The sequence below is a fragment of the Paraphaeosphaeria sporulosa genome (assembly GCF_001642045.1).
Source record: "Paraphaeosphaeria sporulosa strain AP3s5-JAC2a unplaced genomic scaffold CC84scaffold_4, whole genome shotgun sequence".
Lineage (NCBI taxonomy): Eukaryota > Fungi > Ascomycota > Dothideomycetes > Pleosporales > Didymosphaeriaceae > Paraphaeosphaeria > Paraphaeosphaeria sporulosa.
Window position 1 is genome coordinate 1698665 of NW_017253363.1, and position 25979 is coordinate 1724643.

The following is a 25979-nucleotide window of genomic DNA, read 5'->3' on the forward strand; positions in this document are numbered from 1 at the left end:
TTTGGTGTGGAAGTGATGTGTGTTCGGGGGCAAGCGGGTATTGTGATTAGAGTATTGTGAGTAGCAATGACTAATTGAGAGGTATCCTGGGCCGCGGTCTCACTGTTGAAACTGTGATACACGTGCTAGGCGGCCCTCGCGGGAGATAAATTCATGTATCAAGACTTGGTGATGTCGATTATATGGGAAGACTCGCGGCTGACACTAGAAGTTGAAGAAATGGAGAACAAAGTGACGAGACTCATAGCTCGGTCAGAGGACGGCTTTCTGTGAATTGAGAATGCTTTGGGTCAGCATGGATACGTGACATTAGTTTTGAGGATCGATTCATTTCAAAGTCCTCTGAAACTCGCCAAACATGTTGGTATTCATCTCGAGCCATATACCACAGGCCACCGCATCTTCCAGAACAAACCTTTTTTAGATTGTCCTTGCGGTGTACACCTTTTTGGTTGTTTTCTGCGACCCGGAGGCTGCCATCGGTCTCATGTCCGTGGGGACTATGGTGTGAATTGCTCATAGTATTCCTTGGAAAATCTCATCTCTTCGGACCGCAAAGCTTGCCTATCTGCGATGGCCGCGCTCAGTTCGAGCAGCTTCCGTAATTTGTGGTGAGTCTGGTTTGATTATGGCGTAATAATCTGTACGGATTGTTATACGGCGACAACGGGCAATCGATTAGTGACTGTGTGTTAGAAATGGCCAATCCATCGATGTATATTAAATGCGTAGGGTACCTTGGCCATCCTTGCCTGTATCTCCCGCTTCTTTTCGAGTCCTTAATCGTGTAAAGAAGAATGGACGAAGTTGAAATAGTCCTAGTCAAGGCTCCCGGGTCGAATGCTCCGGCCATTTCACCAAATGACGGTCAATGCTGTACCGCTAGTAGTCAACACTTGGACCAGACCCTATCATGAGAAGGTACAGCCTTATATAGACACCCTCGACCACACCTACGTATCAAACATAACCTCGAACAATTGCCCCCTAAATACCCGACCTAGCTTCGAGCGTCGAGCAGAAATTCCACAGTCTCTCAGGCACTAATACCCCGTCATAACCCCATCGATCTTATACGTACACTTCTACTAGATGTCAGCGCCTCTACTCAGGTATGTTCATGAAAAGTTCCGGCCTTATTCGATGCTTGATATATGCATGCATATTATCAGGATATTCAAGTTTTACTTCAAGCTTTTGCGAACCTACCACAGCGAGTTGGCCACCCAAGGCACATCTGGTCTTGTGACCGTCAAGATCGCCTCGGACGAAAAGTCGTACACCCTTTACAAGGATATGCTCACCCACTACTCAAAATACTTCAAAAAGGCTCTAAAAGGAGAGTGGAAGGAAGCCCAGGGTGGGGCGGTAGTCCTAGGAGACGTCGATTCCGTGATCTTCGAGCTCTTTGTGAACTGGAAGCAGCAGCAAAAGATACACCTGGATTTTGCTAGAGCCTCACTAAAGAACACGAAGGATGACTGGTCCACGGCACCGGCGCACGAAGATGATGAGGACGACGAGGAAGAGGACAATAATTCTACCACACCGGAATCAATCGAGCACGACGACTTGTTCGGTCTCTCTCCGTTCGACATCGACCTCGTCCTCCTTCTCCAAGGGTCCATCTTCGCCGATCGGTTTCTGATGTCAGACTTCAAGGACGCCCTACTCTACGCCTTCGTCGACGAGATAATCGCTATGCCCCCAGCTTCCTTCAAATTCATCATCTTCGCCGATAAAAAGGGACTGCTTCCCGGTTCAGGCCCAGTCTTGGATCTCTTGGCTGACGCGCACTGCAAGTCCTGGCGAGTCGATTCATCTGAAGATGACGTGCAGTTGATTGATGACCTGCCGAAAAAGTTTACCCGACATCTGATTTTTCGTGGAGGCTTATTGAATCAGGGAGCTGGAGCCCCGGGGGATGAGCTGATAGCATGCGATTACCACGGCCATGCCACGCAAGCCGAGTTTCAGGGCTGTGCCGCACGGAAATCGAGGGTGTTGGTTTCGGGACCGGATATAGTCTGAGTGATACAGGTTATCGGAGGAAGAGAGAGTCGGAATCTTGATCTCATCGTCTACAGGAGCTGCTCACACCAATGGGCGTATCTTGCCACCTGCGTCAAGAGCTAGGATATAGCATGGAAAGAAACCGATGATCTCTGCGTAGTGGTGGACGATGTAGAAACCTACGCCTTTAACATCTTCGCCAACGGCATTCCGCTCGTGGACTAAATCGTGGAACATGCACTGACCGAATCGTGGACCGCTATGATGTCAATTATGCATTTAACATGCTCCCTGAGCCAACCTCGATCCTCCAATTGATCATGGATGCCGAATTATCGCTGGTCTACTCGCGTGAGGAGAAGAGGAAGCAAACCTTCGGGTGGGGAAAGAAGGATGGTGATCTACCGGATGACTTCTGGGCGCGCGTTATTAAGTATGATGCGGATAAGAAGTAGCAACGGGAAGTCAGCAAGTGGGACTACTAAGATAAGGTTGATTGACGGAAATGTGTAAAATCCCCATCGATTCGCCATGCCAGGCGCAATGTAGAGTGGACGTGTGATTGAGGAAGTAGGGCATCTATCTTCTAGCCTTTGGGTCATTAGAGCTTCTTTCAGCCCTCCATGCCATAAATAAGCGATGAAAGAAGAACCGTTTGGCGAAATTTTAGCAGGGAGGCCGCGGCATCTCACTTTGATGATGTTCTCACACTATCAATCCTACATGTCATGAAATCTTCCTTCACAAATTCCAGACTCCAAACCGTTTTTCACAAGAAGCATGCTCTTCCTTGGGATCGGAGACGGTTAATGATTTGCTCGCTGAAGTGGTGGTGGCCTCTGAGATAGGTCTCTCGTGTGGCGTTGGTAATAGAGTTCGAAGAAGCGGGTGTATCCAGGGTATATTGTACGGAAGGTTGTCCATGACGATATGCTGCTGTGCTGTCTTGCTAAAGTATGGCGATGTCCCTGCGGGGACGACGGGAAGTGAAGCTGAGTACTCACCATTCGGGAATGTGTGAGACCGCATACACGTTCCGAAGACTTGGCGAAGTTTTTCACCTGGTAAAGATCCTAGCTCACAGACCTTCAACTTGTCCCTCTTACCTATCCGTCTCAGATGACAAGAATCTCTTGAGGCGTCTGTGGCTTGAACCCTGCTCGCCGTGCGGCGCTCTTGCCGCGTTTCGTCGGGACTCTTATACAGCACCTTGCGCGCCTCGCCCTCGCACGCGCGATACTAACTTCGAGCCCGCTCAAGTCAATCGCCTAGAGAACGTAAGATACGCGCCCGGAACCTCGACATACATCTTGCTCACCCCTCTCCAGTCTTACATAGCCTGCTACTGCACTACACCACCTGGGTGGATTCACCCGCGCGCCGTCACACACCCCGCCCACACCTCGCCCTACGTCACCCTACGTGTCAATGGCCCCTGCAGACCATGGCAGTATTACAGTTGTAGAGTAGGTGCTGCCCTCCTTCTCCATCGACATACGCTAATGCTTGACAGTGCCTTGGCTTGTGACAACCTCTGGGAGAACATGGTGCATCTAGTGATCGGATCTGAGGCAAAGCCGTATCGATTCTTCAAGAACGTCCTCTGTGCACACTCTCCCGTGCTAGCGTCCCTGATTGACCAGGGTGAAGGTGGCATAGACTGTGTCATAGACATGAAGAAGTGGAGCGTAGGCAGCTTCCGCATCTACGCACACTGGGCGTTCTCGAAGCGCCTTCCAGAGGACCACCGCGAGTGGTGGCACGTAATGCTTCAAGACCACAAGATCGGGGAGCTCTGCCTCCTCGAGCGACTACAAGCCTGCGTGTTTGGTCGCGAGATGGGTATGCACGCATTCGCGAATGCGTGCTACAACTCCTACGTGACCGCAGCTCGAATCTCCAAGCTACCGCCGTCGTACGAGGCCATTGCATACGCCTTCGAAAATATTTCGAAGAACGACAATCTACTATCCTTCCTCGTAGATATGTACGTGTTTCACACGCGGGTGACCCGATCTCAGGCTTCGGGTGGCAGCAGCGGCACCAGCAACGACAAGTACACTGGAACCCATTCTGCGACTCGGTCTCAGACTTTTGCCAAGGCCATGACGCCCAAGGACTTGCCTAAGGACTTCCTTGTGCGTGTGATGCAGAAGACGCAGGAGATGGCGCAGGGAACTTTTGCTGGTGTCATGTATGCATGTGCTTACCACATCCATCCCAGTGATGAAGAGAGGAATGAATGCCCATCATACATCCTCGACATCAAGGATACACCCTTCCGCCTTCTCGGGGATGCGGTCGTCAAGGCTCTTGCTGAGACGCGCCAGAAGACCACGCATGGCCTCGCGGATGCTGTCTTCCGCGTGGCACAGTTGGTAACAGTCCCGGCCAATTTCAACAATGGGCAACTTCTCGTCGATTAGGCGGTGAATGAGGTACGTCTTTCCAAGTTCGAAGTCGGCTATTCCTGCTAACTCTTGCGCAGTAATCATCCCCGCCCAATCTAATACTGCGGATTCCGCAGCAGGTCTGCAACAAATGAGAAGAATTCCCCTGTCTCTAGGTCGCAACAGGGAATCTTTGCGTTCATTGTTGTTGATAAGAATGACCACGTTGAGCTCCACGAGTACACTCGAGCGCGAGATCGCCAGTCCCATGGCCTGATCTCGACCCCATCTCAGAAGAGCTCAAAACGGCCCTATGGTTACCACAGGAAGTAATTTTGAGCCTGGCGTCATCTCTCAGTCAAGATGAGTTCACAAGCACCATGGAGGGTTGGTTCCCCCGTTTACGAGCGGCAACCGACACGATTTCTTGAAAGGCATTATACAACAAAGTTTGCGTATTTGGAGGTCTGCTCAAGTTTGCCAGGATACATATATGGTTGTTGTAGGTATTTTGGGTAGCAAAGGGCGGTACGAGGGTTGTTTACACGGAGGTATTTGCTTATGGAAGCTGCACCTGTGACATTTTAGCTCGATGCTTGATACCACAATAAAAGTCATTGAGGAGTTCCATATCCTCGACGAGTCGTGATGCACTGGGTTCCAAGATACATATGCTTTGCGCTCTTTCTTTTGCGTGCTGATTGCGCGTGCGAAGCCGCTCTTTCCTCTCGCTCATAACGTGACACCCTCTCTTTCTCTTCCTTCAAACCTCTCCATTGCGATACTTTTCCACCCGCCTCGCCGAAAGCATCTCCTTGTGCACTGCTTCAGCTTGTCCGGCGCAGCCATGGCAACGACGTAACTACGAAGGCGCCAGCACTAGAGTAAGTGGACAAACGCTTGTGAAGTTCGAAGGTGATGACCCTAACACTCATAGAAATGTTGCAATTGACGGCATGATCATTGTTGAGATCGGTAAAGATGCGAAGAAGTACTACGTCCAAAAGTGCTCTTGATGCACCACTTGGAGTACTTCAAGAAGGCCTTGACCGGAAACTGGAAAGAGGCACAGGAAGGCATTGTGCGACTCGGTGACCTGGAGACTGGGCCCTGTAAGAATTGACTTCCAGCTCTACAACTGTCCGAGTGTTGAACACGTACTGACAGACCATTTAGTCGAGGTTTTCGTCCATTGACTTTACACCAAGTAGCTATTCGAACGCGGTAAGCCAGATCACTACTACTACGACTGCGGCTGTTGTGGCGACGACGAGGAACATTATCAAAACCCCAGCAAATGTCTTCCGTCCATCCAGGCATATGTTCTCGCAAACAGGCTGGTCGCCTACAGCTTCCGACGCGACGCTGGCGAGCTGGCCAATAACCTCCTCAATTCCAGAATGTTCACACTGTCCAATTTGTACATGATGGTGCCCTACGCATTCGAACATATCCCGCCTACGAGGCCCATTCTCCAACACCTAGGCGATAGGTTTTGCGGCATGAAGCGGAAACCGGAGGATATCGAAAAGCTGGTAGAGGTTGAGACCAAACTTCCCGTTGCATTCACTCGCAAGGTTGTGCGTCGCTACCAAGAACTAGTTGAGAGCAGCAAGACAGGGAATGGAATCAGGCGATGCTACAACGCTCATACCGATAGCGAGGAGGAGCAATGTGGACGCCTACACATGAAACGGAATGACAAGACGGAGCTTGGACATTTCCTGAAACGCCCTTAGCGGAACTGTCAATGCAAAGCAGGCTCTGGCGCACCTGAAGAGGGCTACCTGACTGATATCGATACCAGCGAAAGCATCGCGACTGGAAAGGCTATGCTGGAACCAAACGACACCGCGCGTACTCCATGTAATAACTTCGAATGACATGTAACGTGGATAAAATAATTTCATTTCTCATGAGCTTGAGCACTTCAAGCAAGCAGCTTATCCGCGTTCCCACAGACCCGCTAGATATCGTAGGAAAGAGAAGAAGATTACAACAGTATATATACGCATGCGCTCGACGTTGACACCATCCAGGCATCTCCGATACGCGTTATCGCCGACAAGGGTACGGTGGAGAACCCCTCGGCACAGACCCACAAAGAAAAGTTACGCGATGCTTAGGCGGGCTTGCCCTTGGGGCCGAGAACATCATCCACAAGACCACCCCAGATCTGCTTCGCCATTGAAGCACCCTCCTCGACGGGACGCTTGAGCTTGTTCACAGCCTCGAAGGCCATGCCCTGGAAGTCGATGGTGTTGTTGTCGTGGACTTCGGACATGGCGGCCGGGGCGTGGACGTGGTGACTGGACACGGTGTGAATCCTGGGCAGGCGTGCAGAGTACTGGTGTTCGTTAGCATTTCCAGTGTCATGGTATGAGGTGCTACAGAGTTTGCTTACCTCTTCCTCGGCCTCAGCGGCCTCGATTGCGGACGCAAACGTGTAGCTCGGGTTCGGGGTGATGGTGGTGGGGAGGATGGGGACCCGGATGTTGACGGGGGCGGCGCCGAGGTCAGGATCGAAGTCGGGGATGAAGGCGAAGTCGATGGTGGAGCTGTCGTTGGGCGACTTGAGCTCGCGGCTAGTGTTGAAGTGGCGGAAAGAGCGGCCGGTGACGGGCGCGCCGACGAGCGGGCGCTTGGAGTCGTCGACAGCGGTGCTGAAGGTGCGGGCGCCGTTTGTGAGCTCGTGGGCGGAGAGGCGGGATTGCAGCTGGTAATGTAGCGTCAGGAGGGTGCACGCGTGGATTGATCAAGTGCTAAGCATACCTCTTCCTTTGAGCCGGTGGTGGGGAGCTTGAGCACCTGGCACTCGTAGCGCAGGCCAGCAAGGCTCTGAGGATGGTTCATGGCGGGACGCTCGGAGGTGAGCAGATTTGAGAAGGTCGCAGGACCAGTCATGTGGAGGCTGCGGCTCTGCCTGCTGCCAGCAGCAACGGCCTTGAAGGCGCGAGATGAGACACGTGTGGCCTGCATGTTGAAGCTGTCGAACGGGTGGATCGACGTGAGGGGAAGCTGGGTGGAACTAGAGAAGCAAGCTCGGCGATTTCTACGAGATTAAATACAATGTAGCGAGGAATGGGTGGATGTAAGTTCTGGACGATTGCTTGCTTCGGCAGAGCCCGGAGTCCGCTGGTCACTGATCGATGGAGAGGAATGTGAATGGTGTGGAAGGAGGATGCAGCTCAGCTAGAGCTCCCGGATATATAAGAGTGACTCCGGAAGGCGGTCAAGCGATTGAACTCTGCAGAGAATCCGTGCTGAGGCGCGGCATGCACAATTCGAAGCAGCCCGCGCTTGTTCTCAGACGATTGGGGCCGTAAGGGGCCTGGCTGCGTGTCGCGCAGTTCAACCATCGCACGGCGGCCAGATTGGGACCCTCCCGCGGGAAGGATATACAACAATTGCCCTGCCGCGGGAGGAGACGCTCTGACAGTCCCAGCCACGGGTCGTCCGCCTAGGCTGCATCGGGCTGATGGCATCCCTGTGCACGCATGCACATAGATGCTCCCCCGCACTGGAAACGCTCGTCGCGTGACAATGTGTTGGGAGCATATGTGTTGCTCCCGAGTTGTTTTCGCGTCTGCATAACTGCGACCAGACGCACGCCGTTGCGGAGCTCGTGCGGACTTTGATGGAGTGACGAACACCTCACCATCTGATGTTCCTCCAAGGGAGCCCAGAGTGGGTGTGTCGCACGCACGCGGCTGCAGTCATGCACTCGCGCATTGGCTCCCGCTGTTCCTCTCGAACCTTAGCGATATCGGGATGCGTTGTGCCTGAACGGCTCTCCGCATACGTGGATATCTGCATGTGCATGCACAGATCAGAGTCCGAAAACATGACACGGAGATTTTCTGACTGCGATAAGCTTGCGGCCTTGGGCGTCATGTGGTACTGTTGGACAGACTTGGTGGGTACCAGAGGCGCCGTCGCGGTTTTGTGTTTGCTAGCTGGGGTGTTCGCAAGGCCCTCTCGATTCGGCAAAGGCGTTCTCTCAGCATGTTCGTGTTGTTGCACTCATTAGGTATATATGTGCCTCGCCGCCCCAAACCGACATCAAATCATCTCAGATGGTTCGACCGGCTCAATGGTCTAGTGGTATGATTGTCGCTTCGGGATTTTACGCCTGGATTCAGTGAATCTAAATGTGACAGGCCCCGGGTTCGAATCCCGGTTGAGCCCGCTCTTAAGTTCTTACGAACTTGACCTTTTTTTTTGATCCTGTAAACTCGACCCTACAACCAACTGTGCCACAGCCTGTTTAGTAGAACAAAATCAAACTCTTTTTTCTTTGCAACGAGTACAAAAGCTGAGTTAAACTTAATTCCTACTCTTCTGCATACTTGGTACTTGGTTACAGATTACCTCGAGCGACGCCTATCTACTCGCCCACAGACCCTTGTACCCTTTGACTTGGTACGCTTCAAACCTCGTGGCCGTGCACCACCCAATCCTCCTGTTCTGTACAGTTGGTTGCTTAGTCCCTCCTGTCTCTCTGGGCATCTTTTAGGATAACATAGAGCAAGCTAACAGGAAAGAGAAGTGCAAACAGAGAAGTATGCAAGATTTCGTTGGCTTGACGATTACGAATCGCCATGTCTGGTAACATTGCCACAAGATTGTCATAGCGCCAAAATCGAGCATTGCGGATGTGGCAGCGAAGAAGACAACACTGATGGCTATGACATAGATGTAGTGGCGCACGTCCATGTTCTTCTGAGGAGGGTTGCGTTTGGTATTTGAATATGTGTATCCGGCTTCCACTGGTTCATGTGATGGTGGGTGGTACGTGGTGGGGACTGGTCTCAGTCGTGGGGTGGTGGTGTTTCATACCGACATTCTGAGGGCTTTGTCCCACACCGAGCGAGACACGAGTCGTGAAAGTCGCATGACGTGGAGCAAACGAGAGCCTGCGACCGAAGCGCTGCCCTTCAGATCCACTAAACGCGGCTAAAACTTTCACCATGAAGACTTCATGGGTCGTGCCGTTCACCTCTTATTCACAACGTCAGTTCAAGCTCCAGAGCTATTCCCAACACACAGCGCAGCGCCTTTGCTGCACACATACTCTGCAAACATCTTCCTTTGGGCCCTGCGTTTCATTTTGCGCTAGCTAGCAAACACGATGCCCGCAAATCATCTTGAGGAGTACCACGAGGAAAGCCTCGCAGAGTCCAAGCGTTCCTTGACCACGAAGATTGTGTAGCATACATGACGAGGCAGCCGCAATCCATCTTCACATATGCCCAGAATAGCATGATGCGCCGCTTGGTAGAGCACTTTACACCTTCTACGTAGATTGGCAGCGCTTTCGACTCCTGTCGCGTACCTCGCAGCTATCTTCCTCGTCGTGGTTATAAGGATCATAGTAAAATGGGCTCGCGACGGGCATGGTGGGCACCGCTACTGTCGTGGTGAATTTGGAGCTGGGAGGAAGAGGTGCGGCGACAAAGGATAATAGGGGGCCGATAGTGCAAAGAATGATAATTTTGCCTTCAGAGGACATGATCGGTGCGGGTGGACTGGGAAGATTAATGGCCGGGATTAGAGGATCAGACTCTGTGATTGAGCTTGTAATGTTCTTGATCTAGGAAATAGAAGATTTGGTGAGAACAGAAGAGTATATTTAGAGGTTAATCCTCATGTGTGCTTGACGTAGAAACTTGAAGTCGTACTTATGTGACATGTTCGAAACCGCCCATCACGTCCTCTCAAGTATCCATCAATCACCCATTTAACTTGCCTGATGTGACACGAAAATGTTGCATCGCATGCTCTGCGTCATCACTTAGTCTACACCTGCCGACGATGTTCGAGCATTTCTAGCGGATCGCCTAAAGCATCCTTTCAAGGTTTAGCAACGAGTTCGCAGCGCAACCATGCGCCACAAAGTTGCTGGATGCCGGCAGATCCACACTGACTTAAGACGAAAGTGCGCAGAGTTTAGTCTATACAACTGGCTAACAGATAGAAGTGAATGTCGATGACATCCAAAGTGACGCGCGAAGCTGGCCAGAAGCAGCCACAGCTCGAAAACCACACTGTGGCTTTGATGCTACGGTGCAGATTAGTTCTTCACAAAGACAGCGTCTGCTAGATTGCATTGCGATCATGTCAAAGAAGTGCGCTTGGCAGAGAAGAGTTGCCCGGATCCGGCGCGCTTTCTGCTATGTGAAAGAGAGTAGGCGAGATTTGAACAAAGAGACAGCTCTATGCTGATTCATTAAAATAACTCTAACAACTAGCGGGTAATACTCGCTGTGGTATTTCGTCGGCCAAGAAATGCTGAAGATTGTGAGGGCTGTTGTATCCGTGACTAGCGGTGGTTTAACTGCATGGAGTGGTTCGAAGCTGAATGTTGCCAAGCTCGACATACGATGCTATATGATCTCAATTCATGGTACCGCATGTACTGGATTCTCAGTTTCGTATAACTCGACGGTCCTCTTGTTCAGCAGCAGAGAGGCTGAAGACCGAGATGTATCTCGGTTTGCACTGTACGTGAAGATCAATCGTAACAGCTTCTGCGCTCCCAACCCTGCTTCATCGCAGTCGGTTGTGGTCAGCCAATCCAAGCTGAGAATGCAAGCTGAGAATGCATCGTATCTCACATGTAGAAGTAATGATCAGTGTTCGAGGCACGCGATACTTACCAACAGCCACCCACCCACCCCATAAAGGCTAGCCCCAAACAAAAAGCCCATCGCCCTAACCCGCATCAGGCATGACCTCACACGCCCCTTCCTCGATCTCTGCCGCCCCAGGAATCGACCCACAAACGCGCTCGAATGCTGTACGAGGTCCGGGTCGCTGCCAATAAAGGCCTTGGACTCTTTGCTAAGAACACCATACCGCGCGGGACGCGCATTCTTGCTGAGAAACCGCTCATCGCGCTGCGGTTGGGACAGCGACCAACTGACGTCCTTGGCTATGCCAAAAGACTGGATTTAGAGGAGAAAAAGCGGCTGTTGGGGCTGAGCTGGCATCCTGGAAATGGAGTCAAGAGAATGGGGAGATGGGTCGAAGCGTTGTGTTGGGCGGTGAGGAATCGGGCCACGGATGGAAAGAGTGCAAGAGCACAAGGTAACGATACCGGAAAAATATCAGCGACTGTCACTGAGCGCTTAAGTGAGCTGGTAGAAAGTCTGGGAGAGGCTGTCCAGATTCTGAGCATCTTTCGGAGTAATTCGTTCAACCTAGCTGCGTCAGAAATCTTGTCTTCGGGTGTGCAGCCATCAAGTACATCATCGCCAAAAACCTCAAATCCGCCGAACGCACTGAAGAAGGTAATTGGCAACAATAACCTGCGCGTCGAAGAAATCTCGCCACCATCAAGACCAGCAATCGAACTTGCCCTCTTCCCGTCCATCGCTCGAATCAACCACTCCTGCAACCCGAACGCCCAGGCAAATTACCACCCCCTGCATCAAACCTTCAACGTACACGCGACCAGAGATATACCAGCCGGTGAGGAAGTCAGCATCAATTACCTCCCCGAGCATGGCCAGTTGCGTGCTCAACGCGTCGCCAAGCTAGAAGACGGCTACGGCTTTACCTGCAACTGCCCCGTATGCGACCTCGATACCAAAGCAGGCCAGAAGGGCGAGCAGAGCAGGAGAGAGATGCAGCAAACTATGAAGAGGACCAGAGCGCTTTTCACGGATAGCACAGGTGTGGCGGAATCGCGCGACGCGGGATACGGTGCAGATGGTATGCCGGAGTCTTTGTCCAGCACCGTGTCCGACAAGGAGCAACGGCAGATAGATGCGTTGAGGGCGATGCCCGAGGAGGACCGCCAGACCTGGCTCCGAGAACGCGAGCTCAAGGTGCTCAATAAGATGCTCGCCATGTACCAGACCCAAGGCATTGTCGGACGCGAGGTTTCCAGTATGCATTATGCAATCGCACGGCTGCAGCGGAGTACCGGTTCGGATGAGCAAGCGATGGCCAGCGCGGAAGCTGGATTAGAGCTCGAAAAGGCGTGTCTTGGGGTGGATCATCCGGCGTATCTTGAAGCACTGGCCATGGTTGAGGGTCTAAGAGTTGATGCCGCTCGCGCGCAGCTAGTGTCAACAAAAAGTAAATGAAGCGGTTATGGTTTCTACCTTTCATTAGCGACGATGCACCTGAAGCAGCTTGCTGGATAAGACGTTAGTCCTCGAGCAGCATGTAGGAATATAATTGTTAGAATCCGGGTGCGATAGACCCAGGAACAGAAAAGCCGGAGTGATAAAGCATACGTGAGCGATTCGCTCTGAAGCAGTGAGTTCGACACGCCATCTAGAGTCTTTTGGTCGTTGACGTACGTAGGTTACGAGGAGGAAGGAGGTCGTCCAACCTGCACACTAACTCCGAGCCTCGGACGCTAAACCACACCCCTCCAACCCATCACAATACACCACCCACAACCACAATGGCCCCGCCAAACAACCTCCTCATCGACGTCCGATCCCCGCTCGAGTTCTCCACCGGCGCTCTCGCCAACGATCTTTACTCGGCCACAAACATCGAATACACCTCCATCGCGAGCCTCCCCGCCGTCTACGCCGCGCTCGGCACGCAAGTAGCCAAGACAGATAATATTACGCTGTACTGCCGGTCAGGGCGAAGATCGGATATCGCGCTACAGGAGTTGAGGGCGCTGGGGTACGTGAATGTGAGGGATATTGGGGGGTTTGAAGAGGCGAGGGCGGTGCTTATGATGGAGGAGACGGAGAGGAGGAGTATAAGGGAGGTGGAGGGTATGAAGAGAAGAGATGGAAAAGAGAGGGTCGAGGGTCGGAAGAAGGCATTTGGGGCGCTGTTAGAGGGGTTGAAGGAGTGTGAACAGGGATAATCGAGAAGGACTTAGGGTACGGAATACAGGTAATTGTCAGGCTATTTCATTCGGAACGAGTGGCTAATGTCGGCTAGATTCTCGTGCTTGTCATGTCTCTTTTCTATTCACCGCCGCCTACGCCTACTATGTAACCTTCAGCTATTTACGCAGCCGACGCCGACGCAGTAGCAGTGGGAAAGTTGGTCGGACGGGGTCCGGTAGGAGGAGGTCCACCTCCAGGGGGTCCGCCAGCACCAGCGTTGGGGTTCTTCACGCCGCCGTTCTCGGTCAGGTACACGGCAGGGGTGACGTTACGGGCAGCAGCGGTGTCGATGCCGAAAGCAATCCAGCCGAACAGACCCTCAGCGACGGTGTCGCCGAGGTAGACGTACTCGACGACTGGGTCAACGTTGGCAGCCTCCTCGGCGAAGATGAAGTCATCCACGTTGGCTGTGAGCGGCTTCGTGTTGGTGTTGTAGGGCGCCTCTTTGTCAGCCTCGGTGATGAGGGCCTGGTCGAAGAAGAATTGGCCAACGTGCGTGATGTTACCGCCGGTGACGGTGTTGTTGTCGTTGAGGGTCGCTCCGACGTGGGTCAAGACGTGGATGTGCGTGGCGCGGCCGGTGTCTGTATATTGTTAGATGTCAATCGCTCATCATGCGTTGGAGGAACTCACAGTGGCCGGGGAACAATGTCTCGAATGCAACCACTCCGTCATCGTCAGTCAATTGGATACCACGAAGCGCCGTGTTGTTGATATTGGAAAGGTCTTCCTGGTTGCCATTTCCGCCGGCAACAACACCACCGTATACACCTGTGGAATTGCAGTGCCAAATCTCGGTGTAGGCCTGAGGAACCACCTCGCAGGTGTTCACGTCGACGACCTGGATGTCGAGTGTTAGTGGTATACCGGCCTGGCCTTCGACGATGTTCTCTCGGACGAGCTCGCCTGCCACCCAGTACGGGCCCTCAGTCGTCTCGGGAGTAAGGGTGCAGCTAGCATTGCCAGTGAAAAGAATATCCGGGGTGGCAGTCTCGGGAGTGACGGTCAGGTTGGAGTGGTGGTCGGTGTTCAGGACATCCTCGAAAGTGCGAGCCTTGAGCAGAGGCTTGTCTGGAACTTGTGAGCCATGAACCTGCCATGCAGCAGTTCTCTGCATACCTGTACTGATTGAACGCTTCTTGCGCATAGCGTCAAGCTTAGCAGAACGGCGAGCCTGCAGGAGGGCATCGTTGCCACGAGCCTTGAGCTGTTCTGCACAGTCGGCCAGAGTCCTTTTGTGTGTGCGCAAATACTCTCGACGCTCCTGGATCTCCTTCTGCATCTCAGCATGGCTTTGTCCTGGATGGGACAGGCCCTGCTGAGCGAGCAACGCAGCACTGATGACCGCAGCGAACTTCATCTTGACGCGTAACGACTGGAAGACGAAAGTGAGTGAACCGCAGAGACTGAGTGGTGGTGCTCCAACGTAGAGCCTCCGAGCACTCTTTATACACCACGTTGTAAGACGTCTATCAGGGAGTCCTGCACCTGGCCTGTTCCATAGCCAACATCGACATCACACCAAGCACCGCATCACCCAGGACGCGCAACAGAATCTCCCCAACCGATCGTTCCCCCGACTTGGCAGGACCCATTTCATTTGCAAACAACATGCCATCTCTCAAGAACAGCATCTTGTCCACCATGGTCTCGTTTCGCGCCCACATAGCCGGGAGCAACATCCAGGATCCACGCCCTTCGCCCCATGCCTCTCGGATATTTCCAAACCATGTCAACGTTGCTGTGGTCCAATCAGCAGCAGCAATTACTACGACACTTCGCCCCCGCTGTGCGCCTCAGGCCAGCGTGCCTGAGCTGCCTCATCGGACGGCGGCAGCGCTGGCGGCATCGACCGAAACCGCAGCTCGACGAATAGAAGCGTTCGCTTGACAACGCAGATCGACCGCCAAGATCTGTGAAGTGAAGCCTGCGGGCCGCACCCTGGGCGTAGTCGCGGTGATGCGCTTGGAGCTATTGCGCGTCCTTTCGTGGCGCTATGCTTGTTTCGTGGGTGCAGGGAACGAGAATTGCCGCTCTGGGGTTGGGCCCCGGCGGGGCCACGACGCCTTTGTTTGTATCTCGCACGCTACGGTCGCATGGGCTGCTGGAAGTCTTACGCGTGCTTGTTTGAGGAAGAGGCGTTTGGAGAGCCAAGCACGAGAACCGTTTCGACAGTGCTGTGTTGTGTGCTTGGCGGAGACTAGAGTTCATCTGGACTATGTTTCGAGTAGCGTGCAAGCGGTAAGAGTTCGATACGAGGACGAAGCTTATGCCAGGTGCTTACCGCTGTGCTTGACTGCGGGCTGTGGCAAATGATTGGTGGAGCAAAGCCATGGTGTTTGTTTAATCCTCGTCACCATGTATGCTGTTTCAAGGCACTTCGATTCTGGATATCAATTCCGCATCACCGGCGAGTCGGGGGCTGCAAAATAGTATGTAGGCATGATTCGTGGGTTCTTGGAAGGGAAGGCGTGATTTGAGATAGCGAGATATTGCATGGCAATTCATCGTTGGGAAGGTGCGAGTGAGACATCAGGCCTTTCAAGCGCAACGCCGTCGTCAGCTATTATTTTGCGGGAGTTGCAGGCGACTGAAAGTTTGTATTTGTGACGGCGAAGGAAATCGACGATACATAAAACGTGGACCGACTCGCTACAAGCAATATATCTTGCCATTAGTAGCTGGCAAAGTGAGCGCGGAACTGAGCTGTTGCGCGCGGTCATTTCTTAACAAACTGTATCAGTAGCAAAGAGACGCACATGTCATGCAATGTAGACTAATCAACAAGACAGGCGAAGTAGTTCGGAGTAAGCCGAAAACGAGGAAACCTCGGCGACAAGGTCCCAAGTACCTGCCATTGCTATCGTACAGTTGACAATCCCTGGCCATTCACAAGATCCCTACACGTAGCATATGGCAGGGTGGCAGTCTCCTTCGCGAGAAGGGCGTACAAGCATGCACGGCTGACGTTGTTGGTCGGTCTCTGAAAAAACCATGGAGTGGATCCCGTCTCCCTAGTACTCGAGATCTGTTTAGCCCTCCAGGCTGCCTTCAGCACCAGCAACGCCCATTCCAACTCACCCACCTCTCGACCGCGCACTCGCAGTCCCAATTTTCTCGCGGCCACTCATCGTGAATGATCACTTCCATTCCGCCGGCCGACAACGTGCAGAGCACCATCATCCATCGTCACTCATATTCGATCTTCTCATACTCATTCAGACTTGTGAGACTGACCGACAGCCTTTTTTGTTTCAACTTTCAACCGCCTCCTCGTACATTTTCGGTAGTTCCCCAAAGTCGACACGATTACCACGCGCCCCTCTCCAAGATAATTCCATTCTTCTGCGAGAAATGTCATCACAAACGACGGGCCTCACGCTTCCGGCATATGCTTCGCACAGTTGTTATACTTCCGTGTCCATACAGCTTCTGTCATACGGGCTACGCAAACTCTCGTCACAGCACCGATTGGGATGAAGAGAACAAGGTTTACCTGAGTCACACCTGTCTTTTTTGATGCTTCACGTCATTTGGAAGCATTCAGAGAAGGGATGATGGTGGCGAAGTAGTGCACGTCAGGCGTGTGTGCCGGTATATTCCTAAATGCAGTAGCAGTACAAAATACAATACTTCGAAGAAGCAGGAACGCACAATATATCCCAGGCCAGATTAATAGACCTTTGCTGCCACTGATGGGGGCTGACCATACAAAGGAAAAGAACGCCAGAAAAGATGCGCAGAACCCGATGGAAGAACCCGTCAGATGGGTAGACAGGCACCTCTGTGAAAAATGCCAGAGCCCAGTTCTTTTGGACTTGGTAGTTATTTTTTAACCCTTCCGACGCCGCCGCTGATGCAAGATGATATTTCCACCTTTTGTCCGGTGTGAAGGTAAGAAAACAACAACATAGGAAATTGCCCGTCCGGGGTTGTTAGCTGCTAAGCCAGCGGCTTCGCGACCGCCAGCGACGGGACTGGCGATGGCGGAGGCGAGATGGGCGTCCCATCGACCTCGGGTAGCACCCAATTCTCCTTGCGCGCAAGCCACATCACCGTGTTGACGTCAAAATGCTCGAAGAAGACTTCGTCCCAGAAGCGAGCCTTCGGGTCCGCATACGTGTGGTACTCGTGGCGGGTGGCGTCAATGTCGAGACCCTGGATGCGCCGCACGGTAGCAACGAGACACCCAGTCCGGTGCTTGCCCTTATTGCAGTGGATAAGGATGGGGTGATTCGAGCGGTCCAACACGATGTTCAGAGCGCGGTTGATATCGCAGCTCTGGACTCGGACGGCGCCCTTGTTGGCGTTGATATGCACCTGAAAGTGCTGGATGCCGGCCGACTTCATGAACTCGCGATATTCCTCCGAGATCTCCTCGGGAACCAGGGTGATGATGGTCTTGAGCTTCAAGCTTCGCAGGAAGTCGAAGTTTTTTGCCTGGGGATAGCTGCTTCGGTACACACTGCCTGGGACAACAGCGCCGTAGTTGCTGGGTGGGAACAAGGAGCGCAACCGCCCGGGGGCGATCGTTTCTGTGATGGGAGATGGGGTGCGTGTTGTAGCAACGTCTGCGTTCTCATCACCATCGACTAGATCCTCGTGGTGCGTGCACTCCGCGTGTTCGGTCAAGAGGGTGTTGGTAGAAAGGCCCAGGCTAGCAAAGTAACTCTTGACGCTCGTGAACAGGCTGCTCCTGGCAGTAGGCTGCTCGACTGTGCTGGTGGACATGATGGCGGTGCGTGACGTTGAGATTGGACAGGGCTGCGGTCTACGGAGCCGGTAGGCGAACGACCGTTGGGGCTGCTGTAGGCCTGTACTCGTCGCTAGGACGGACGTCACCAGAGGCAAGTCAGCTTATACCCGCACCCGGAGCTTCGCGTTTCGCGTCGGTGTTAAGGCTCGAGTGGTGGAAACTCTAAGGCGCGAGAGAGTTGGCGGGAATCTGGGGGTTGGGGATGCTATGGAGGCGTTCTTCTTATGAAGAAGAGTGCAGCCACCTGCGGAGCGAGGCCTAGGACGCTGTGAGCGTTGAACGTAAAATTGCATTATGCAGCCATGGTTGTCACAATGTCGCGTGTCCACAGGCGAGCCGTGGAGGCGGCGCGGTTCCGTGGTTCTGCGAGGGAGGAGGGTGCTGGGCGGTTGACTTACTTCGCGGTTACCGGTGGTTTAAAGGATGCATGGTGTATTGTGGGTGCAGACCGTGGAGTTGGCGATGTGCATAGTCGTCAAAGGGTGGAGGGTGGTGGAGAGTTGGGTGTGGAAGGGCAGGCGCAGACGTTTGGGTAGTGGGCGTGTGAATGTGTGGTGGGGACGCGAATGACGGAGGCCAGGCTAGAGTAGGCGAGGTGCAAACTGGCAGTGGTCGTGTTGAAGAGCAAGCCGCGAGCACACAGTCGTCCGACGACAAATTGGAGGCTTAGTCAGGGGACAGCTCGGAACGAGTCGCAACGGCGCCGCCGAACTTCCCCCGCAGCAGGCCACGACGTCACCGCGCCCGGGCATTGGCCCGCGACGCGACGCTGCTTGTCTGTCGCAGAGCCGCATCAGAGCACCCTGCTCAGCGCCCTGCGACCGGCGAGGTTTGCGGCGTGTGGTGCCGTCTCTGCTCGCCCTCGCACTCCGCCGTCCGTCGCACGCGACCGCTGCGTCCTCATCGCCCCTCCCACAACGACGCGGTTTGGTTTTTATCGGAGACGCCCCCGTCGTGTTCGCTGGTACGGCCTAACTAGCCAGCCGGTGCCTCCCTGCCAGTCTCGCCAGTCTCGCCCGTCTCGTCCGCTTACCAGCTCCTTGGCGCCGTCGTTGAGCGCCGTCTCCGCCGACGCCCGCTCCGAGGACGCCAGACCTGCTTGCTGGTGCTAATGGGGTGATTGTCACGGCGGTGACTGGCCGCGGACGGGTTCCAGTCGAACGATGCAGAATCGTCCAGTCATGGTGGGGAGACATGTGAAGGCCATCGCCCATGCCCGTTCCAGCCTGGCGCTCCCGCGTTCGCGGCCGTGCGCAGTGCACGAGCTTCTGAAAGCTGCTGGACCTCGGGGCAGCAGCAAGCACGCTGGCTTGCCTTTTGAATCAGTCCATCGCCCCATGGACATTTCAACGTCTCAGGCCTAATAGCCCCGTCGAATTCCCATCTTCCCGTGAAGCGCCATGGACCCTCCCCGCTCACGGTCCACGCGCCGCTCCTACCCCAACCTCAACCTGAACAACCTCTCGCTGGCCCCGCTAAGCAAGCAGTATCCACTCGATGCCTCCGCTCCGCCATCCCCAGACGAGGACCGCATCTACACCCCGCGCACCTCGTACATTGCCCAAAAGAGCGCCCCCACCACCCCCGGCATTCTCAGCCTGAGCCAGAGCCGCAGCAACTCCCGCAATGGCCGGCGCAAGACAAAGGCATACGCCTATGATGGCTACTTCATGAACCCGGATGTCCCTGTGCGGGATGCTGGCGACGTGCCCAAGGCGAAGAGCACCACCGCACTCCTTCCAGGCGTGAGCTTCGTCGACCAGCCCAAAGGCCGCCATCATGCGCGCAAGGGTACCGCGCCCCTGCCTCTGCGTCCCCCCCATGTCCGCCATCATACCAGCGAGTCGGCCAACGAATGGTTCCACCGCGCCGGCATGGTGATAGCCGGGGAGACGAGAGACTCCAAGGGCCAGGGGTGGCTGGTGCGGCGGGAGAGCTCCACGAGCCTCGTCCACCAGAGCGACGACTATGAGGAGCACCCCTCGCACGACGGCCGGCACATGGCGCTACTCTCCGGCGAGCACCTGGCCGATTTCGAGTACAGCACTTTCACGCCGCGCTATTCGCGGGCTGGCAGCCGCGCTCAGAGCCGCGTCGTCAGTCGCGTCCCCAGCGCGCGCACAAGCCGAAGGGGTTCCCGGGTTGGCAGCCGTGCCGACCTGGTGATGACCGCTAGCGGTATGAGGACTCCCGGCGGGCGTCGTAGCCTTGAGCTCGATGATGATAGCATGTTTGAAGAAAGTCCCATAGAGGCGGACTTCGTGGAGGCGGACGAGGAGAATGAAGGCGACGAGGAAGAGATTGCGAGGCTGGCGCGCGAGCGCGGGTTCGGCCTAGGCACGTGGGTGGACCGGCTGATGGGGTGGACGCTGTTCAGCGTGGACGAAGACGGCGAGGAGTCATCCTCGGATGATGAGGACGAGGATGAGACGCCCAGACCGGAGAACATGACGAAGGAGGAGCTGAAGCTGCGGCGCGAGGTCGACGCGAAGCGGCGGAAGCTTGAGCGCGAGGCCATTATTGCTGCGGCCGCGGTCCAGGCACCGAATAGCAAGAATAATGCCGGTGAGGAGACTGATGCTGCTGGGGATAAGCTCCCTCCGGGTGAAGAAGGCGGGGGCTGGGCGGACGCAGCCTGGCTCGTCAGTGTTGCCGCGAAGGTCTTGTTGTAGAGTTATGGGCACTAGTTGGCGTCATGTCCTACGTGTGTCATTAGTGAGCACGTGCATCCTAATTTGGGGAATAGATCGTTTGTAGTCCACCCCATTTCGCTCCATCATTGTGGAAGCGATACTTTGCTCGGAGAAACGTCTCCATTTTAACTGCCGAACTCTTGTTCACTGCTCACCTCTGCACCAGTGATGTCTCCCTGGTCCATCCAATCGGTCGACCCACGGCTTAGAATTCGTGCACGAATAATTCATGCTTGTTCGAACAACCGACGTCAGATCTCTCCATATGACATGTCTTCTTACAAGGATGATCCGACAGAACTCTCCCAGCCTGACCTTTCACCTCCTTCACCTCCGATCGGACCAAACAGTGACTTCCTCTGGTCTACATGTACGCAAAGAGCGAAACGTTTCAGGCCCCTGGCCACCAGCCGTAGAGGAACGTCTACATTTATATGAGCATTGGTAGCGTGCACGCACAGTTCCTTCTCCCTCTGCATGATCAAGCTGAGATGTCTGCTGTCTGATAGTTCCGGGAACGACGCGACAAGAAAGCAGACTGGTCTTGGACAAGATGGAGGTAGCGGTAGAGATGCAAGGGAAGCGCCATGCTTTGTCTGTGTCGTGTGGAAAGGCCGAGCAGGATATGGACAGCAGTGCGATGGAATCCTGGAGTGCACTGCTGCACATTCGAGCTGGAGACACTGTGTGTGTGTGTGTGTGTGTGTGTGTGTGTGTGTGTGTGTGTGTGTGTGTGTGTGTGTGTGTGTGAATGCGCAACTGCAGGTTCAGTCTACGCTTGCGAACGCTTGCGCAGTGGAGATGCACACCGACAGACAGGCAGTGTATGCACCGCGGATAGCAAAAACGAGGACGCCTATCTGTTCAACGGTGCGGTGATACTGTATATGGGCAAATACATCTCCATCGATGTAGGTACGTATCGGAATGCGTACGGTAGGGCGACGGACTGGCTACGCGCAATTCGTCCACATATCTGCCTTCGCTCCACCGAGGGAGGATGTAAGACCCTGAACAGAAGAGAATGGATGAAATTGTAACCTTGTGTCTCTAGCAATCTATGCCACAATCAAGAGCTCCAGCATCCGGTGCCTAAACACACGGCCCTGTTGCGACCATCCAACCTGTCCCCGAAGCCCTGAAACACTACGGCGTTCACCAAGCGATTGGGTCCGGCCCGATCCCACAGTACATCTGCAGGTACAAGGATGTGGAAGATTTTTTTTTCTATCATGCTTTTTTTCTTTTTTTCTCGCGGGATCGACGCACGCGGTGAGCTGTTGGGTGGCGTGGCAGATGCGTTGATCCAAGCTCGATCCTTCAAAGGACCGGCCCGTTCGGAATCGGGGCGCCGTCCGACCCTGGTCTTGGGATAATTGCCAACCAACGACACACAAAATACATACGGTAATTACATAGATACATCCAGCACACCACGCAGCAGCGGCCGCGGCCGCGGCTCCGCCCCCGGCTCCGCGCCATGCGAGGCACAGATCTCTCCGCCGTCCCGCCTGCGTCCCTCAGTCCAAGCACCATACCAACACATCCCCCCGCCTACGCCAATCATCGTGCCAGTGCGAATTGAATCCCCGCCAACACTCCCTGTACCTGCTCTCCTTCAAGTACTCCTTGAGCACAGGCTCCAGCTGCGCGAAGAAAACCAGGTGCTGCGGCCAGCTTCGTCTGTTCGCGCGCTGCACGTTGGGGTCGACGCGGCCCCAGTGGCGGCTCGACCGGCTGCCGCTCGCCCTCACCGTGTCGACGTATTCCATGTGCTCCGCCAGCCAACCAGCGGGTCCGGGGGAGACGAAGAACTGGTCCGCCTCGTCAAGGTACGCGGCTCGGTCCGAAGGCGGGATCGAGAGTGGGGGCTCGCAGGTCAGGGCCCAGGCGGAGAGGGAGGCATGGACGAGGTGGCTGCGCCAGGGCGTGGAGTGACAGGGCATGAGAAAGGCAGTAGTGGAATTGGTTGGGCGCGTTACGGCACCGGTACCGGATGCAGGGTAATTGCGTGCTTCATGTTCATGACGGAGGTGGGCGAGGACGTCGATGACGCCGCGCTGGTGGACCTGGCTGGCGTACCCGGCGATGAGGAGATTGGTAGTGAGGAGAAAGACAAGAAGGGCTTTGCGGGGGATCGACGTGTGGGAAGGGAAGAAGGTGTCGAGGGGCTTGGCGGCGAGCACGTGTAGGAAGGGCAGGATAGGGTATAGGAAGCGGACTTCTTTATGGGCGATCAGGCTCAGGAAAGCGGTAACGAGTAGCGATATCCACGCCAGTCGGGAGAGCAGCGTTTGGGCTTCAGCGTCCCGGGTGTGTCCGGAGTGAGGTGACAGCTTCCCAGATAGGCCGTGCCAGAGCCCGACGAGGGCAAAGGGCAAGGCCGTCGTGAGCAGAAGGGGCAGCCCTTCGGTCAGGTAGTAGTCGGGGCGGTTTTTACCATAGAAGACGGCCAATGACTGGACGATGTTGAAGTAGAGGAACCGTAGGGGCGGGAAGGTCCATGCCTGGTAGTAGAACCTGTCGGAAAGGACAGAACAGGCGATGGTGACAACACTGATGGTGTCAGTCGATCGCCGATTGGGGTTGATGATATGGAATGGGACCAGGGCAAGCGGATGTATGCAAAACTTACCCGCAGAGCGAAATTTCACGGATCAGAATATATCGCTGCCGGGTTGAGGCGTGCCACCATGTTGGGAGCAATAGAACGATCCATACGAGGGCATTGGTTGGGCGTAGAATGCAGGCGAAGGCTGCTAGTAGCAGCGACAGACGCAGCCTGCAGCAAGTGTATCAGTGCCGGCGCTAGAGAGGGTTGCGCGGACGACGTTTCCATGTTCCACTTCACACTTACTGAGCGCTGGAGTGTAGGGGCGAGTCTTGGCCGGCAATTTGGGGTTGCTTCTTATCATGCGATGCAGGCCCCGGCGCGTGCCAAGGCCAGTAATAAACTGCAACAGCTGTGATGGACGTCTCAAGACAGTTGGACAAGGTCCTGGTCGAGCAAAACCACTGCCAGGGACTGCATACGGACAATGCAAGCTACGGTCGCGGAGCATCAGAATCTACGAGGACGTTGGCAATATGACGGGCGGGCTACGCACAGTAGTATATGCAGTGCGACAACCACGACCGTAGGCTTTCTCAGCAATCTTCCAGGTGTAGCAATCTAGCAGTGCCGCAAATACCGCTTGGGTAAGTTTCGGCGCAGCCAGGAGCAGCTCGGCTTTTGCAGGAGGGCCCAAGCCACAGAGTTCAGCCAGCTCTGCCGCCACCTTGTAGACGACGGCGAACAGCTCGGGATGCAAGGACGACCGCAGCTGGGCGGTCCACTCCTGAACAAAGTGTGAGATACGATGGGACTGTGTGCGAGACGAGCGAGGGCATGGTGGTGGGCACGGCACGAGGGGGCTTTACCCAGGTAATCCAGGCGCGGGCGGGCTGGCCAAAGGCAAGCTGCCATGCTGGCTCAAGGGATTGGAAGAACTCGTCGGGCTGGAAGAAGGTGCGCAGCGTCAAAGCGTTGACGATGCGGAAGGCCAGCAGCAGGGCGAATGGGCCTAGCGCGAAGTCACGATAGCTGGTGGAGGATCGGGATGGAGGTGCATGGCCAGTCTTGGCCTCTTGCGTGGCCGTGTGGGTGTCGCTGGCGGGCATGGAGCAATCAAGCGGCGGCGCAATCGAGCACGATGACGAGGATTGGGAATGGCGAGGATGGAGAGCAGAAAGTGCGGGCCGGCCTGGAACGTCGATGGGCGGTCCGTGAGCTGGCGCGGCGCAGGGTGTAACTGCAAGCGAGGAATTGCGGGCGCTCTGACCAGGCACCGTGACGGAAAATGAGGTCGCAGTCTAACGCAAAAGGGTATTTCACGATAGCTCATGCGTGCTGCAGTCGCAGTCCGCTCGCGCTCGCCCGGCACAACGCCAGACTAGGCATCGTGAGGTGGCCGGCGCCGAGTCGTGGCCGCAGCAGCGCAGCGCTTGGGAAAAAGCGCGGCTGGCAGCGGCCACGTCAGTATTTTCTCGTGGGCTACTATGCGTGTGCGCTGCTGAGGCTGCTGGCCGTGAAAACACGATGGGCGGCGGAGGGTCGCTGGTGCTCCACTCGGGTCTCTCGGTCGCTCGGGTTCGGCGGCTGTCGTCGCTCTCTGGGACAGGTGCAGGAGGCGGGAGCGAAGAAGCAAAACAGACGAGGGGCGAGGGCGAAAATCTGGGGTTGCGGCTGCTGCAACATGACATTGGTCAGGTATTGCTTATCGCGGCTAGAGAAAAGACCGTAGCTGCGGGCGCATGAGGAGGCCCTGGGTGCTGTGGCCTGTTGGATCCGATCCCCATTATTGAAATGATACCGTACAGTGTGCCTAGCGCAGCGCGCCCCAGCACGCTTTCCTGTACGTACTCTTGCCCCGTCGACCTGCGTTGGCAGTGCGGAGTCGGCGTGCATCGCCAGCGGGGCGAGGGCCACGGCGACGAGAGGCACGGCCGTCGTGGTGGAGAGGCCATTGTTCTCGTCAACATGGCATCGCTGCGGCGCCCAAGACAGCAGCATCGAGGGCGCGCACGCAGGCAGGCCCAACGATCAGCAGCGAACACCCTCTCGAGGCATTGAGAACGCCACACGCATCGTGTTGGGACCTTGACGCGCCCTGCAAAGAGCGCGTCCGGGATGGTGCATCACGCCCAGGCTGCGCTTGGCTGCGGCGGGCTAGCGGCTGCGCAGCGCGCCAGGGAGCTTTCGCAAGCGTGCACGCCATGCTGCATCATTACCGACGCCCGCGTATGGAATCACCTGTTCGCGACGGCCGCAGTAGACGTCATTGGCTCTGTGCGGCGATACGGGTAGACTGGAATTGCGCTGGTGGGGCGTGAAACGCTGCGGCGCATTGGCATCGCTCGAGCCATCTGCTCGCTCTCTGCGCGGACGTCGTCGCGCACTGGCAGATCCCCAGCAGCGTCCGCAAGACCGCCAGGCCCACTTCCTGCCAGAGAGCAGCACTGGCCGGGCTGCCTGCCGGGCCCTTTTGTTCGCGCCCTGCCCGTGTCGACTGCATGCATTGTACGTAGCTGCGAGGCTTTGTTTTCGGTCCCGGCCTCAAGCTCTGGCGCACTGTCCGTCCGTCACTCCGTCACTGCTCCGAGGGCGACCCACCTTACGTCTCTGCCCGCCTCAGCGTCATATACCGCCGTCCCTACACTTGCGCCAAATCATCTGCCCTGCGTCCATCATTGCCCCTAACGGCTACCTTGTGCTGTCTGC

The 25979-nt window shown here is 55.3% G+C and overlaps 10 protein-coding genes and 1 non-coding gene across 11 annotated transcripts; 7 read left to right on the plus strand and 4 right to left on the minus strand.

Annotated features, from left to right (window-relative positions):
- Nucleotides 1-1092: 1092 nt before the first annotated feature.
- Nucleotides 1093-2382, plus strand: CC84DRAFT_1204754 (uncharacterized protein; the record flags this gene model as incomplete). The annotated part of the gene is made up of 2 exons (XM_018181928.1): nucleotides 1093-1112; nucleotides 1173-2382. The coding sequence occupies 2 exons, from the start codon at nucleotides 1093-1095 to the stop codon at nucleotides 2029-2031; spliced, it is 879 nt and encodes a 292-aa protein (XP_018037549.1). The 3' UTR covers nucleotides 2032-2382.
- Nucleotides 1928-4439, plus strand: CC84DRAFT_1258355 (uncharacterized protein; the record flags this gene model as incomplete). Its single annotated transcript, XM_018184819.1, has 2 exons — nucleotides 1928-2446; nucleotides 3527-4439. The coding sequence occupies exons 1-2, from the start codon at nucleotides 2298-2300 to the stop codon at nucleotides 4437-4439; spliced, it is 1062 nt and encodes a 353-aa protein (XP_018037550.1). The 5' UTR covers nucleotides 1928-2297.
- A 979-nt stretch (nucleotides 4440-5418) lies between these two features.
- Nucleotides 5419-6142, plus strand: CC84DRAFT_1204755 (uncharacterized protein; the record flags this gene model as incomplete). Its single annotated transcript, XM_018181929.1, has 2 exons — nucleotides 5419-5484; nucleotides 5615-6142. The coding sequence occupies 2 exons, from the start codon at nucleotides 5419-5421 to the stop codon at nucleotides 6140-6142; spliced, it is 594 nt and encodes a 197-aa protein (XP_018037551.1).
- Nucleotides 6143-6349: 207 nt separating this feature from the next.
- CC84DRAFT_1163406 (uncharacterized protein) lies at nucleotides 6350-7823 on the minus strand. Its single transcript, XM_018178257.1, has 3 exons — nucleotides 7176-7823; nucleotides 6808-7119; nucleotides 6350-6750 (listed from the first exon to the last, which is right to left on the minus strand). Exons 1-3 carry the CDS (start codon nucleotides 7380-7382, stop codon nucleotides 6526-6528), a joined length of 744 nt encoding a protein of 247 aa, XP_018037552.1. The 5' UTR covers nucleotides 7383-7823; the 3' UTR covers nucleotides 6350-6525.
- Nucleotides 7824-8490: 667 nt separating this feature from the next.
- CC84DRAFT_t41 lies at nucleotides 8491-8591 on the plus strand. The gene has a single exon. It is a non-coding gene; the product is annotated as a tRNA-Pro (tRNA).
- Nucleotides 8592-11197: 2606 nt separating this feature from the next.
- Nucleotides 11198-12529, plus strand: CC84DRAFT_1204757 (SET domain-containing protein; the record flags this gene model as incomplete). Its single annotated transcript, XM_018181930.1, has 1 exon — nucleotides 11198-12529. The coding sequence occupies one exon, from the start codon at nucleotides 11198-11200 to the stop codon at nucleotides 12494-12496; it is 1299 nt and encodes a 432-aa protein (XP_018037553.1). The 3' UTR covers nucleotides 12497-12529.
- A 207-nt stretch (nucleotides 12530-12736) lies between these two features.
- CC84DRAFT_642865 (uncharacterized protein) lies at nucleotides 12737-13582 on the plus strand. The gene is made up of 2 exons (XM_018186991.1): nucleotides 12737-13274; nucleotides 13323-13582. The coding sequence occupies exon 1, from the start codon at nucleotides 12823-12825 to the stop codon at nucleotides 13243-13245; it is 423 nt and encodes a 140-aa protein (XP_018037554.1). The 5' UTR covers nucleotides 12737-12822; the 3' UTR covers nucleotides 13246-13274; nucleotides 13323-13582.
- Nucleotides 13391-14630, minus strand: CC84DRAFT_1258359 (extracellular dioxygenase-like protein; the record flags this gene model as incomplete). Its single annotated transcript, XM_018184820.1, has 3 exons — nucleotides 13391-13854; nucleotides 13904-14341; nucleotides 14390-14630. 3 exons carry the CDS (start codon nucleotides 14628-14630, stop codon nucleotides 13391-13393), a joined length of 1143 nt encoding a protein of 380 aa, XP_018037555.1.
- Nucleotides 14631-17251: 2621 nt separating this feature from the next.
- CC84DRAFT_1063988 (tyrosine-protein phosphatase-like protein SIW14) lies at nucleotides 17252-17962 on the minus strand (the record flags this gene model as incomplete). Its single annotated transcript, XM_018173620.1, has 1 exon — nucleotides 17252-17962. A coding segment is annotated over one exon (711 nt), but the record flags the coding sequence as incomplete, so codon positions are not given.
- Nucleotides 17963-19426: 1464 nt separating this feature from the next.
- Nucleotides 19427-20698, plus strand: CC84DRAFT_1089430 (uncharacterized protein; the record flags this gene model as incomplete). The annotated part of the gene is made up of 1 exon (XM_018174306.1): nucleotides 19427-20698. One exon carries the CDS (start codon nucleotides 19427-19429, stop codon nucleotides 20696-20698), a length of 1272 nt encoding a protein of 423 aa, XP_018037557.1.
- Nucleotides 20699-22096: 1398 nt separating this feature from the next.
- Nucleotides 22097-24379, minus strand: CC84DRAFT_1242458 (uncharacterized protein; the record flags this gene model as incomplete). The annotated part of the gene is made up of 5 exons (XM_018184084.1): nucleotides 22097-23275; nucleotides 23355-23501; nucleotides 23577-23764; nucleotides 23827-24057; nucleotides 24140-24379. 5 exons carry the CDS (start codon nucleotides 24377-24379, stop codon nucleotides 22240-22242), a joined length of 1842 nt encoding a protein of 613 aa, XP_018037558.1. The 3' UTR covers nucleotides 22097-22239.
- Between the last annotated feature and the right edge of the window lie 1600 nt (nucleotides 24380-25979).

Bases quoted from the DNA above. Each gene is read 5' to 3' on its own strand.
- CC84DRAFT_1163406 (XM_018178257.1), bottom strand. From the start codon at position 7,382: ATGCAGGCCACACGTGTCTCATCTCGCGCCTTCAAGGCCGTTGCTGCT. The intron at 7,120-7,175 runs GTATGCTTAGCA...CTACATTACCAG, and splicing joins CCACCGGCTCAAAGGAAGAG to CTGCAATCCCGCCTCTCCGC. The intron at 6,751-6,807 runs GTAAGCAAACTC...AACGAACACCAG, and splicing joins CCGCTGAGGCCGAGGAAGAG to TACTCTGCACGCCTGCCCAG.
- CC84DRAFT_642865 (XM_018186991.1), top strand. From the start codon at position 12,823: ATGGCCCCGCCAAACAACCTCCTCATCGACGTCCGATCCCCGCTCGAG.